Raw genomic sequence first — 15556 nt, forward strand, 5'->3', positions numbered from 1 at the left:
CAAGCGCCATGTCACCTGCAAACCGTATGCACCTAATCATTCTACCTCCTACCGTCTTTATTATGTAGGCACTTTTTCATTATCTCTTCTAGATAGATATTAAGAGTCCCTATCACTGCGAAATTAAAGTACCGCTAATTTTACAGTAATTATGTGATATCTTTAAATAGATAAAAGATAACCGAAAAATGGATCAAGACCTCCCTAGACGATGTTATTTTGCATGAGGTAGCGTTATCACGAGTCACGTAGTAGCTTTGCGTTTGCAGTTATTTAGAAACGCGAAAATAAATGCCGAGTTTCTAAATGGCTGGAAATCAAAAGCAGATAGGTGAGTCTTGATAACGGTATCTCACGCAAAATAATATTGTCTAGGGAGGTCTTGTTCCACTTTTCGATTATTTTTTTTTCTATTTGAAAAATATCACATAATTACTCTAAAATTAGCGGTATTTTAATTTCGCAGTGATGAGGCCTCTTAAATAATGTTAGCGAGAAATAGCATCCCTGTCGAACCCCCCTTCCAATTGCACTCTTCTCTGTTATTTCCCCTCCCCCTATTCTAACACATACTTCTTGGTTCAAAGATTAGAATATTTAAAACTGAAAGAAATGTTTCAGTTTCAAATATTCTAATACTAATTAGAATTATCATTTATCAACAGACAGCGCCGTAACTTTAGATTTTTCCTGGGGGCAAGCATTAATATGCATATTTGGGCTCCCTAGAATTGTTTTTTTTTCGAAGTCTTGGGCCCCTGTTTCTATCTTTCTCTTAATCTTTATGGGCCCCTCGGAGCCGGTGAGCCCTCCAGCATTTCAAGGTCTGCGGGGCGTTACTTGTGCACATGGGCCCGTTTCATGCATGACAAATTAATTAAGGGGACAATATTGACAAATCTCAAAGCCATATGAATAAATATTATTTCTAGGGCCCCTAATAGTAGACATTTTTTTTTCTGAAATGGGTCCACGACTCATTTTTGTTTTATTTATCTCTTGTGTTCTGCTATGTTTATGTAATGTAATGAACCTGTTTGATGCTTCATTTATAATTTTATATTTGTATCGTGTATGGAGAAAGAATTTTTTTTCTTAAAATGGGCCTCCTCGAACGACGGGGAGCTTTCCTTGGGGAGGCAGTTGCCCTCTCTTTCCTCCCACAAGCTACGGCCCTGTCAATAGATGCATATTCGTAACGTCAGAACACAGTAAAGACAACAGTACCTTAAATTTGATCGAGAGTAAAAAACCCTCGTGGCTAACTGTTTGGGGCAGGTAATCCGGGTTCGATTCTCGATCGAAGCTTATTAAGGTTTCGAATTCAAATTAAATGTAGATCCTTGTCTCATATAGGTTTTTTTTCCCCAAAGCTAAACCAAGTTTCCTTATTAGCAGTAAAACTGTCAAATGGTTGTTAGTGGTCACGTGCGGTTTGTCAACTAGTTGGATGTTACCGGTATTAAAAAAGGTTAGCCGCTCTCCGTGTCGCCAGGGTAAACAATGAAGTCTCGAACTATTCTTTCTGAGTGTTGCAAACCAATAAGCAGATAAATAAAACAAGAATAACCATTTAAAATAGGAATAAAATACGTACAGGTCATTCAACAAGTAATTTTCTCTCCTATTAATATAATAATAATAATAATAATAATAATAATAATAATAATAATAATAATAATAGTAATAATAATAATAATCTCGTAGAAGATTAAAAGTTAGGAGTTTATTATCGCTCAGGTTATACCATTACAAGCAGAAACGTGACATTTGACACCATTTTTTTTTTTTTTTTAAGTGTTACCCACGGGAAGAGGATATCCGAGCTGTTTTTGGGCTACTGTGCATTTTCGGTAATGCTCGGGAAAAAGAATCGATCCTGGACCGCCCGTTGGACTGATATTGTATTTTTATCCGTATGAATCGGGTTTGCCTGATTGACCCGTATGAATAGGGTTGGCCTGATAACCCCGTTTTTAAGAAAACAAGCTTAGTCTGTCATGATTGTAAATTGGTGTGTTGTTTCACTTTATTGTCGTAACACAAATTGTTCTCATTATCATTGTACGAACTCGTAACGAGTCTATCGGATGAAACGGTCCAAACAGGCTAAACACGGGTCAAACGGGTTTATCGGGCGGGTACTTGGTTACCCGAAAAATTCAAGCATTAATTATAGGTTAAAATCATACTTAAGAGCTCTAATTGTTTGCATTCACTTTTTTTTTCGTTAGCCGAACAACGAACTTGCGGATATATAAATATAAATGCTCAAATCTAAATTATTACATTAGGCTATATTATTGCAATGAGCATGAACGTGATTTACTATTAGGAGTTAGCGTGATGCACTACTGTTAGTCTTTTATAAATAACATTATTATTATTATTATTATTATTATTATTATTATTATTATTATTATTATTATTATTATTATTATTATTATTATTATTATTATTATTATTATTATTAAACTAACTAACTAACTCTATGGCCTATGGAACCCGGAGGTTCAGTGCCGCGTTCACAAAAGCTCTCCACTGACTTCTATCCTTAGCTAATTGGATCCAGTTTCTACTTTGTATTCCTATCTCTGCGAGATCCATCTTAATATTATCCTCCCATCTGCGCCTAGGTCTTCTTAATGGTCGTTTTCCTATGGGTCTACCAGTCAAGACTTTGAAAGCGTTTCTACTTTCTTCCATTCTAGCTACATGACCTGCCCACCTAAGCCTCCTAGACTTGACGACCCTAACAATGTTGGGTAAACCGTATAAACTATGTAGTTCCTCGTTATGAAGCTTCCGCCATTCCCCATTCTCGTTCCTCTTGGGTCCGAATATTCTTCTCAGGATCCTGTTCTCAAATATTTTCAGTCCTTCTTGTAATGGTATAACCTGAGCGATAATAAACTCCTAACTTTTAATCTTCTACGAGATTATTATTATTATTATTATTATTATTATTATTATTATTATTATTATTATTATTATTATTATTATTATTATTCGACAGGCCATCTGTCTATAATGACAATTTAAAACACTTTTTCTTTTTAAAAAAGAAATGGTTAAAAAGCATTCTATTAAGTACCTAAATCCTCATATGTATTAATGTAAGCAGATTAATATCTGAGTGATAAAGCTATCATTATTAATTTCCTGTGTGTAGTATCCTAATTTGTAGTTTGTCCAGATTTTATAGACGTAATGAATCACATTAGAAAGAAACTGACCAATTACTGACCTGTGTAACTATATCATAAAGTTAGAAATAATGTACTTACGAGCAGAGCAGACAAACATGCAGAATCTTTATTAAGCCTATTACTACTACTACTACTACTACTACTACTACTACTACTAATAATAATAATAATAATAATAATAATAATAATAATAATAATAATAATTTCTGGCGCAACAGCCCTTAGAAGGCCTGGATTATGGCACTCATTCCTGTGGAATGATGTATTGTCACCTGATCGGCTACCCTAGCCGTTAATGCTGGCTTCCTAAACTGTAGTTCGCTACTTTTGCCTTTCAAGTAGTTTTCCAATTGTTCTCACGACGCTGGGTGGACGCAGCAATGCCAACACCATCTGGTGAGTGCGAATGGTCACACCTATCTTTCCTCTAACCAGACCTAGGATTGGAAGACTTCGCTGATCTCACGGGGAGTGATATTCCAGCTTGGCTAGGACGTTGGTAATAAAATAACAAATGCATATTGAAATAGTGAGGAAATTAGCTAGGAAATATAGATAAGTACTAAACTGGCTCCCTGGAGCTACGGTTCATGAGGGGCTGTGCCTGCCCAATGTCGCAATACAAGCATCAGCTACACACTGAAAATATTCGAGATAGAAAAAATCTTGGCTTTTAAATTGTGTTGCTATTCCCTTACTCAGTGCTCGAGGTGGAAGATCTGGGTAAGTATACCCCGCATACTCTCTCTCTTCTATTTAGACCATTGACTTTACGTCATTTATGAAAAAAAAAAAAAAAAACAATGCAAAGGCTTGCATCGGGAGTAGAGAAGTTTTGCTCTATTCGACAACATTTACATACTTCCCGTCGTAATTTACAACAAAGTAATTTGTGTTTTAAGCTAAACAAAATAGAATAAAATAGTTTTCATACATACATTGTCACATGGCGTGAGCTGATTGCAAAGTCTAGCAACCGAAATATACGTTCTTCAATCACGCTAATACTAACCTATATTAGTGTAAAAGGTACTAATGCCAGACGGAACAAAAGCTGTATAATGCTGCTACTACGATAACCGTAATGGGGTTAGCTATATTGACAGCTGAAAAGAAGTTCTATTTGAGTTCGAGCCGCAATATCGGATTCTAGTTACAAAGAAGGGTTTATGGTAGGGAGAAGTGAACCCTTAAGCCAGGTTGTCATTTTACAAGAATCTTGTAGCTGCCATTAAAAATCTTGCAACCCGATATTTCAATTTACTGTTTACACATTACAATTTTCTGAAAGCAAGAAAGATATCTCCACCCATGTATCACTGCACTAGTAGACAAATAGTAAACTTTCTCATTAAAAAAGTGTATTTTGGCGCGCTTTCCCTCCCTGTCCAAAAAAAATCCTTCGTTTCGGAAGCGGCAAATTGCTTTTTCTTTATGTCAGCGGGAGGTCGATAGCAAGTAGCAAGCAAAACGACCGAGAAAGTTGCACATGGTTACAACTCCTTGTAAGATGAAAAAAACAAAAGTTGTATGTCCCTTTCAAGACTATGTTTACATAGAGAAATATAGTAGGGTTACAAGATATTTATAACAGCTAAAAGGTTCTTATAAAATGACAACCTGGCTTTAGATCTTGACCTTTGAGGAAAAAATTCGTTATGTTCTGTCGTGTACTATAGCATTGATGCTAGAAAGGGGTCGCTAAACTTCAAAGGAACCAATCACTGATGGTGGGTGATGACAGTTGCAGACTAGGGACTTATTATGCCAGACATATTATATATAATTCCACTGGTGTACGCGGAAGTTCGCCAAGGTGGGAGGTTCAAGCTCCAAAGTTCATATAATTTCAGGCTTTTGTACACATATGTGCTGTGATTTTCAGTTTAACGTGTCTTTCAGTAGAGAGGCTTTATGAGACGTAGACTTACGGCTTAACATGGGATGCAAAACACATGAGCTCTCGCCGAGAGTCGAACCTGAGTCTGTTTGTATACATATTTTAACATACATAGGTAGTAAATGTTTGTTTTTACTTTATGTCTTTCACAGGCGGTTAAAACTTCGAAACCCCCTCTTGTGTACGTCACTGTATAACACATACTCCTCATCATATAATGTCTCATTTATAATTAATTGTTTCTTTTTTTCAGCCTTCGAGGCTATCATATGTTGGGGAACCAGACTTACCAATTAACAATGAATAAGCCATTTCTGAGGTACAAGAAGGATGTAATATTCAGTGTGATCGACCTGATTGGTAAGTGAATTTTCACTAAAGGATGTAATATTCAGTCTAATCGACCTGGTTGGTACGTGTTTTTAGTAAGGGATGCAATATTTTCTGCAATCGATCTGATCAGTAAGTGAATTTTCACTAAAGGATGTAATATTCAGTGTAATCGGCCTGATTGGTAAGTAAATTTTCACTAAACGATGTAATATTCAGTGTAATCGACTTGATTGGTAAGTGAATTTTTACCAAAGGGTGTAATATTTGATATAATCGATCTGATTGATAAGTGAATTTTCACTAAAGAATGTAATGTTAGTAGTAGAAAATGGATCGATCTGGGCCATATGAGGCCATATTACAACATATTTGGCCAACTCAGGAGCCCCTGGGAAATCAAGCACCTTGTACCGTCAACCCACAGTCTTTTACGACCTCCATTTCAGGGGTGTATTTGTTCCGTTTTATGAGCACTTTTTAGGGGGTGTACTCGTTCTCTTTTATGAGCACTTTTTCAATCCCTATTTTAACATAACAGAAATGACATAAGAATACGTAACATAGCAGAGCTAATAAAAGACTATGGCTTACTTTTCAACCCTTATAAGACTATGTAACATAGCAGGGTTGTACTCATTCCAACCCTTATTTTAACATAACAGAAATAGCAGACAATCAGCAAAGATTACAATCGAACACCCACGGTCTACAGATAGTCATTTTAGAGGGTGTATTCATTCATTCTCTTTGATGACCATTTTTTCTACCCCTAATTGAAATTACAAAAAAATGAAGAAGGTCCATTTTAACTAGTTCAATATTTCTGTACAATTTTGTACTACCCAAATAAACGAAATTTTATTGTTGTACCAATCACAAGAAAATCAAAGAAGGGTCATTTAACTAGCTCAGCATTTCATACCTTTTTGTGCGGAACAAATTTCAGTGGTCTATTTTATTTTTCTACCAATCAGAAGAAAAGCAAAGATATGCCATTTTAACTAGGCCTATTTAAATAAACGAAAAGATAAATTTGAATGACCTATTCAATTTTGTACCAACGAGAAATGCCATTTTATCTAGCTCAGAATTTTATATCATTTTGTACTAATCAAATAAACAAAAAACCGAAGAAGGATCTTTTTAACTAACACAGACTTTTATACCATTTTGTACTACTCGAATAAACGAAGGAATAGAGTATTTAGTTTTATATCAACCAGAAAAAAAGAAGTTAAGATTAGGTGGATTATTTTCTTTTGTACCAACTGGAAAAGAGAAGAAGAGCTACTTTAACTAGCTTGGAATTTTATATCATTATGTACTGTTTAAACCCTTTTAACTAGTTCAGAATTTATGTAACTTTTGAACTACTGAAATGTTCTATTTTTGTATCAATCAGAAAAAAGCGAAAAAAGACCATTTTAACAAGCTCAGAATTTATATACATTTTGTACTAAAAAATATACCAAAGAATAAATTTAAGTGACCGACTCAACTTTGTACCAATGAGAAATGTCATTTTAACTGACTCAGAATTTTACTACTCAAATAAACAGTGGAGTATTTAGTTTTATACCACTGAGAAAAACAAAGAAATTGTATCGTTTTGGAGTATTCAAATAAACAAAGGACTTATAATTTGTGTCAATTCTAAAAAGGGTCATCTTAAATAGCTGAGTATTTTATACCATTCTGTATTATTTCAACAAACAAAAGAAAAAAGCAAAAAGGACCATTTTAAACTAGTCTAATAAACGAAGGCATAAATGTGAGTGAGACCAGAGAAAAAAAAACAAAGAATTCCCATTTTAACTAGTTCAATATTTCTGTACAATTTTGTACTACCTAAATAAACGAAAGAAGGGCCATTTTATACGTTTTGTACCATTAAAAAACTGAGGGTAACTTGAGTAGTCTAAGTTTTTGTACTCATTCGAAGAAAAGTAAAGATGATACATTTTAACTAGCTCAGGTTTTTCATACCTAATGTTGCCATTTAAATATGGGTGTTCTAACCATTTATAACAGGCTTAGATTTTTATGCCTTTTTGTAATATTTGTACCAAACAGAAAAAAAGCTACACAAATAAACAAAGGGATAAATTTGTAATAACCACGAAAAGCGAAGAAAGACCATTTGAGTGGCCTATTGAACTTTATACCAACGAGAAATCTCATTTTCAGGCCATGCTTTTACTATTTAAACAAACGAAGGGATAAATTTGAGAGAGCGAACATGGACTCAGAATTTTATATCATTTTGTAATACTCAAATTTGGATGGATTATTTAGTTTTTTACCAAGCAGAAAAAGTAAACAAAGGTATAAATTTGTACTGACCACAAAAGCGAAGACATTAAAAAAATAATAAATTTATTGGGGGTGTCCTATTTCGTTTTGTACCAACGAGAACCATTTTTAACTGGCTTCGAATTTTATACATTTTTGTAAAATTTGCACCAAACCGAAAAAAGCAAGGAAATACCATTTTTAACTAGCTCAGAATTTCTTGACCATGTTGTACTATTTAAAGAAGCGAAGGGAATAAATTCAATTTTTCACCAACGAGAAATGCCAGTTTAACTAACTCAGCATTTTATACCATTTTGAAATTTTTAATAAACAAAGGTATATACTTGTACTAACCAGAAAAAGCAAAAAAAGAATTTTTGTACCACTCCAATTAACCAAATAATAAATTAAGGCGTTCTACGTTTTATACCCACGAGAAAAAATTAACATCCATTTTATTTAAATAAACAAAAGAATAATTTTGTACTATCTAGAAAAAACGAAAAAGGACCATTTTAACTGACTCAGAAGTTCTATACCATTTTGTACTCTTTACGAAGGGATAACTTTTGAATGAGTATTTTAACTAACTCAGAATTTTATAACATTTTATAATATTCAAATAAACGAAGAAATAAATTCGGATAGAGTATTTAGTTTTGTACCAAGCAGAAAAAGGAATCCAGCAAAGGAGAAGAAAGTCTATTTTAACTAACTCAGCATTTGTCGAACAACAAAGTATAGTTGCCGTAAGCTGTGGCATAGTGCTGTTCCAGCTCGGCTGGGGGCAAGAAAGTGTAGTGGGAAACAACTTGCTTTGAGCGAAACTGATCTTGTATGATGGTCTGTCATCCGGTAACTGTACGACTTCAGATGAAAACAGAAGGAATGAGGGATTAAGTGTGTTCCTCGTCCCTGTAACTTCACACAATACCATGACATTGTTAAGAATATCAACAAAAGCTAATGCGTCGTTAGAATTAAGAAAGACGTACCAATTAAGTCACTAAGAGCTTATAATCTTTAGGGTGTTGCACTCACTACTGAATCAGGCATTTCGTTAATAAGTTCTAACATTAATCACAGCAAAATCTGAACAGGACTAGCTATGTTCTTTGTATGAGAAGTGAAATGTCTGTCCTAATTGATGGAACATGGACTAGTGGTCTGCCAGTCAACGGTTTTTCATGTCTCACTCGCTTCTGCTGATAGTATTTCGTTTGTCTCTTTTTGGTCCATAGAATACGGTTGTTGTTATTAAGTGTAAGGACCAAGGATGGCTAAAGTGTACCGGTATATTCTAGAACAGTGAATGTTTGCATAGTTAGCAGCAATTACTGAGGAATTTTGGAGGGAGACATCCGCCGAGTAAGTCCGGCTGTAGAGTATGTCGAACAAGCTAGAAACCGAGGGGACTTCATTGGAAAAGCATCATTATCATGAGTACTCTGCCATTATCACTTACTTTCCGCAACTAAGAAGATTCCATACACTACTACGGGCTTCAACTAACTTCTTCGTGTTCCCGTACATTTTTTCTGTTTTAACACTGTCATCAACTGACATAATTTAATTTATTTATTAGTGTATCATTAAATACTTAGTAGAAACACTAAGTTCTATCTTGGTTCACGAATTGAACTGATTCAAACGACACTGGTGAATTTCGATATTGAGTTACGACTAGTCTCTTGTATTGTATTAAGAGAAAATACCTCGTGACGTATTAACTGGGTGAAACATCCTGAGATGCGGTAGTTAGTTTTGATATATATATATATATATATATATATATATATATATATATATATATATATTACTTTCTTCTTTCTTCGCCTCGTAGGACATTCTACCCTTTTGTGTGGGGGCCGCGGTGGCTCAGTGGTAGAGCGTTCACCTCTGGTGCTAGGGGTCTCGGGTTCAAACCCTGCTCCCGCCAAGTGAACTTTGTGGTGGCCAAACACCGTGTGCGTGGGTTTTCTCGGGGTTCTCCCGTTTCCTCCCACTTTCTTCATTCCACCATTTTCATTCATTACTCATTATCAGCGTCTCCTTTAGCCCAACCGGCATAACCGTGGGACGTAAAATTCAAAATTTCATTTCATTTCTACCCTTTTGTGCCATACACGTAACTACACTGCACATCCTACTGATATTGATGTCAGGCGTTATATTGTTAAATTGCACACCTCTAAAAAAAAAAAAATCAGAAGATAAATTAGCAAAATATACCCCAAAAGTCCCTGCACCACTTTTCACTTTGTCGACTGTTTTTGCTCTTTTACCCACATACTAGGGTGGTTCGAAAAAATCATTTTTCTATTTCCGGAACGCTATAGTGCGTAAAAGTTGCCATTGGTATAGACTAGAATAAACCCCAAAAGAAAAAAAAATATATTTATATATCTTCCGGTCCCACATCGCCGTTGAAATTTTAAAAATCCGGTAAAAACAATAAATTTTCAAGTATGTAAAAGCAATGTTAAAATAAACAAACTGCATTTATATGATATATTCTGGTCGCGCATCGCTGTCAAAAATTTACAAAATTTGAGTTTCACGTGTTTGTTTTATTTTTTTAAAAAGATAAGTACGCTACAAGTAAGATAAGGACGCTACTCACCACGATTTCCACTACCCAACCAGCCATCCAATGATTAGGGTGTATTATTTACAATTGTATTTACAAATTCATAATTTCACATTATTCGTCTCCTACAAATTTCCCTTTTCCCCATTATTTTTTCCCATTACTAATGACTTTAAACTCTGATTTATGCGGGGGCACAGTGGTAGAGCGTTAACCTCTTGTGTACGGGCTTCTTGGTTCGATCCCAGCTCGCGCCAAGTGAGTTTTGTGGTGGACAAACACCGTGTATGTGTTTTCTCGGTATTCCCCCGTTTACTCCCACTTTCTTCATTCCACCATTTCACTCATCTCTCATCATCACCATCTCCTTTAGCCTAGCCGCATTTTTTCTGATTTATGCGAAAATGTAGGTATGGATGATCTTGACAATCGTGTAGCTCTGATGAAGCCGTCGTCCCACACTATACCGGAAGCTTCCGTCTCAAGTTTAATGCATCTTCCGGCAGCATGAGTATGAAATGGGAACTTCTTGAAATTCATAACTAGCTTAGTGTCTGCTTATAAACTACCTTATTTCGTCATCAGTCAATGGTCTTAACAAAGGAGCAGAAGTAAGATTAAATATATCCCATTTGTTATTGCGGTGTAATCTTTAGCTACAAAGTTCTTGTTTACTGACAAAAGTATCTAATAGGATCACTTTCAAAAGCTGCTTTCCTTGCCTTTAAAAGTCGTCTGTACCTGAGCTCTCGAATGTGGTTTCTGTCATCAATAACCATGGCTAAAGGCAAATTTTCTGGAGCAAAGTAAACATTTCGTTCTATAATGGAGTCTGCAACTTATTTCAGCTCTTCTGGCAAAATACCGCGTTTTCTGGATGGTCTCGTAAACATGTTACGGACTTTCGGTCAAATTGTTGCTAAACTTGATGACAAACCACATAGGTATATATAACTTTAAGATAAAGATAATAATTAGCCTAATTATCTGAAGGACTTTCCACACTAATGTATAGCCGCAGAACTCTATTAGCTGTAGTGAGCCATCTTGAATGTCACAAAGGGCCAGAGTCACGAACTGAAAAGTCTTCAGAGCAGCGCCCTAACTGGATCACTCTTGATACGTCCAGTAAATACAGTCGGTCTTTGCTGAGTATCTTCCTGTCTACTTTAGGAATCACACAATTGATAGGTTCAAATTCAATAACTGGTAGAATGTGTGGACACAGTGTTAGAGACGGCTTCATCAGAGCTACACTATTGTCAAGATCATCGATGCCTACATTTTCGCGTAATTCAGAAAGAAATAAAAAATTAAATCTTTAAGTTTTACGTCCCACGTATATGCTGGCTAGGCTAAAGTAGACGGTGATGATGAGAAATGAATGAAATGGTGGAATGAAGAAAGTGGGAGGAAATTAGAGAATCCCGAGAAAGCCCACGCACACGGTGTTTGTCCATCACAAAGCTCATTTGGTGCGAGCTGGGATCGAACCAAGGACCCATGCACAGAAGTGAACGCTTTATCACTGAGCCTCCGCTGCCCCCGCATAAATCAGAGTTTAAAATCATTAGTAATGGACAAAAATAATGGGGAAAATGGAAATAGGGGACGAATTATGTGAAATTATGAATTTATAAATATAATTGTAAATAATACACCCTAATCATTGGATGGCTGGTTGGGTAGTGGAACTCCAAGTGCAAGCACCCCTTCATGGTGAGTAGCGTCCTTATCTTACTTATAAGAAAATATATCTATAAGAAAATAAAAAAGAAATGTTAAATTCTCAAATTTTGCCAAATTCGCAAATTTTGCAAATTTTTGACAGCGATGCGCGACTAGAATATATCATATAAATACAGTTTGTTTATTTTAACGTTGCTTTTACATAATTGAAAATTTATTGTTTTTACAGGATTTTTTAAATTTCAACGGCAATGCGGGACCGGAAGATATATAAATGTTTTTTTTTTTCTTTTTGGGTTTTTTCTTGTCTATACCAATGGCAACTTTTTAAAACTATAGATACATTGTTGAGTTGTAGGCTTGTAGGCGTAAAACTTGTGTTCAAAACTTTATTGTTTCCGAGTATTCATTTCATACTACCTTTTCTTATCATTATTTTGTGTTTGACATACACTTGATGTCAGATGTTTTTTTTTTTTTTTTTTTTTTTGTAAAACAAGGTTGAAATTTTATTGTTTGAATAAAAAACAAAATGTAAAGTGTGTTTTTTTAGTTTCACATTTTCTAAAAAAAAAAAAAAGCTATACCAAAAGTTAAAAAAAAAGTTTTTGTTTGCTTTTTATGTTAAAGATGCTTTAAAATGTAATGTTCGACGACTATGTTTTATATTTTCTGGGGAGGATCCCCTCGTTTTCCTGTAGTTATTCATCCGGTTCAGTTCATCCGGTATTCCCCCCCTCCTCCATAGTTTGTGATGCTGACGCCAATGGGTTATGACGCCGTTTGTGTCATATAAGCTAAAAAGCTAAAGGAGATTATAATGATGAGAATGAATGAATGAAATAGTGATGCGAACGAGCATAACAACCCTTGCGTATTACACAGTGAATTTGAAGTTGAGCCAAATAATAATGTTGCGCTCTCCTGGTAACGAAAAAGTTTGTAGATAAATAATTGCTAATTGTTATTGTTCTACTTTCAGTGGCTTTCGGAGGGACTGTCGGTCTATTCCTTGGGTTTACCATCCTCAACGGCTCTGAGATAATCTATTACTTAACATTGCGAGCGCTGTGCATCATGTACACAGGAAGACAACACGACGACGACGATGATGATAATGTTAACATGGACCAATTTTTCTCACGACTACCATCACAGTTTCGAAAGGTACCATGCCCAGAATCAGATCAACTCGGACAGCAAAGAGGTCTTTTTCGAAATGAGCACTGTTCTGGAGTTACTTATAGGCCTAATTCAATGGATCGCTCTTTGCCGCAGCCAAGATTCTTCCGTTCGTCACCATCAACAGCACCCATCACACCATATTTGCCACAGTCCTCCCATTATTATTGACTCTGCACATTCAGAGCATAAACTATTGATCTAAACACCTTTTCAAAACGTCCGATAATTATGTCGTATTATGAGTTTGAATGTAATTGTTTTCCTGTACATTTCGGACATTTATGTGGAGTAACTTAGGAATTACCTCTCACAAATTCATATTTCAAAGTATATATATATAGGGGAAAAGTGCCGATTATCACACCCCTTCCTAATTCCGTTCCCCATTGGATTTCGACCGGGAAGTGCTGCAGTCTGGTGTCAACACTTGTACTACAATCGGCTGAGGTAACTACTCCAGCAGACGGAGTTTTGCCGCGCTGTGTGCAGCTGGAAGAAAAGCATAAGCTGTTGTAATTTTGGTGAAGGCCAAAATATTTTTCATGGTTGTCGTTAATGATATATTCTGCAGTGAAAGGTATGATATAATCATACAATTAGTGCATAAATGGTATGTGTAACTACGTAGTTATAAGTGTAAAGTGTTTATTGCGAAGTGGATACCAATGTGTTGGTAGAAGTAGGCGCCATGTTAGCATGCCCACTTGTGCCGAATATCGCACCCTGCATATGTTCCAAATACCGCATGGGTGCGATATTACGAATAGCACTTTTCACCTTGGAATGATGCCACATAAGGCTGTACAGGGCATGTTCCGTGTGGGTTGTGCATATGAACAGGATACAAATTGTTGAGCAAACAGTGGCGTAACTAGGGGGTTCAAGGGGGCAAACCCACTCTAAAGCCTAGCCCTACAAGAAAAATCAAATTTAATATAAACGCATGGCAATATTTTTATATATTTTGCAAACGTTTTAGCTTATTTAAACGCCATCCACATTGACAAATATTTTCATTGCTGCTAGAAATAGAAATTAAAACGTAGATTTTACTACCTTTTTACTCAGGTAGCTCTCTATAAATCATTGAGTCCGCTTAGCCGTTTCGAATATTAAGTACAAGAGATAATTTTAAGATAAATATGGATCTCAAATCCTTTTAGCTTTCCAAGCTATTACAGTAGTAGCTCTTATTTACATGTATAATCATTGACAAACGGCGGAGTCATGATGAGGTAATGCAAGCCAAGATGATATGAAAATACTTTTTTGGTTTAACCAAACAAATTTCACAGCTAGAATATGATATTTGTTAACGATTACAGGCTAACCAATGCAGTAATAGCTATTTTCTTAAGTAAATCTAGTTTCTTTGGAACTCTCATGGGTTATCTTACGTGTTAATCTGTCTTTTCTTGGCCAATTCTAATTCCGAAGTTACCAGTTAACCAACAGGAAAATAGGTGTTTATTGGTAGGAAATGAAGACTGTGAATGTCCTTATTGGAACGGAACATTTCCACGTGACAAAGGACGCGAAAACTGGATCCGTTGTATTCAGTGTAGCTCTTGGTGTCATGAGCTATGCGCGGGTACTGACGACTACAAGCAGTTTGTGTGTGATTTGTGTTTGAAACATTAGAATAAGCACTTTCACATTGAATTTGACGTGAGCACTGAACCGCATTGGCGGCATTGTTTTTTTTTTATTTCGCCTCTTCTTTAACTACATCTTTTCTAATGTTTTTTCAAAGCAACCATTCCATATTTCATTGAATATTTCTAGCTTTGTTTGTAGGCCTATGCAATTTCGATGTTTCATTTGTAATTTGTAACACACATGTAGGCTATTCTGCAATGTCGATGTTTCACTTCCAGATAATTTGTACAAGAATGTGTTGTATGCTTTAGAATGTAGACCAAACATGTTTTTTTCTATTGTAGCATATTAACATGTAAGAGGCTTTAATAGTTGTAGCATAATATTGTAGCATATTAATATGTAAGGGGCCTGTGTTTAATGACATGCCTCATTATAACTTCTTGCTCTTGTTTTCGGCAATAAAGTCTTGCACATTATGCCTTTAGAGAATGTGTTCTTAATATCGTACCGGGGTACGATATTATGCGCACTTGTTTTCAACTCGCAAAACTGTAGAGTTTTGTTTAAAACGTTATGTACAAGTATATAATGTATTGAAATCCATTCTAGGCATCACAAGAGTTGGCAAACACTCCATCCTTTGCCTTGTCCTTGTTCTGTTTTCATTTTCAACTATTTCTGCTTTGCTACGTACGAAAAATAAAATGGGTGCGATATTCGGCACCTTTCCCCGAGTCTCTTTAATTCGAAGTC

At 35.6% G+C, this 15556-nt stretch overlaps 1 protein-coding gene across 1 annotated transcript in view; it reads left to right on the forward strand.

Annotated features, from left to right (window-relative positions):
• LOC145675043 (sodium channel protein Nach-like) overlaps positions 1 to 13500 on the forward strand; it is a 72991-nt gene extending 59491 nt beyond the window's left edge. Inside the window, exons 9-10 of the mRNA XM_081745408.1 lie at positions 5363 to 5469; positions 12999 to 13500. Coding sequence (XP_081601534.1) covers positions 5363 to 5469; positions 12999 to 13369 — 478 coding nt within the window. The 3' untranslated portion in view covers positions 13370 to 13500. The remainder of the gene's footprint in view (positions 1 to 5362; positions 5470 to 12998) is intronic.
• The last annotated feature ends 2056 nt before the right edge of the window (positions 13501 to 15556 follow it).

The sequence above is a fragment of the Thermobia domestica genome, chromosome 18, assembly GCF_964235325.1.
Source record: "Thermobia domestica chromosome 18, izTheDome1.hap1.1, whole genome shotgun sequence".
NCBI lineage: Eukaryota > Metazoa > Arthropoda > Insecta > Zygentoma > Lepismatidae > Thermobia > Thermobia domestica.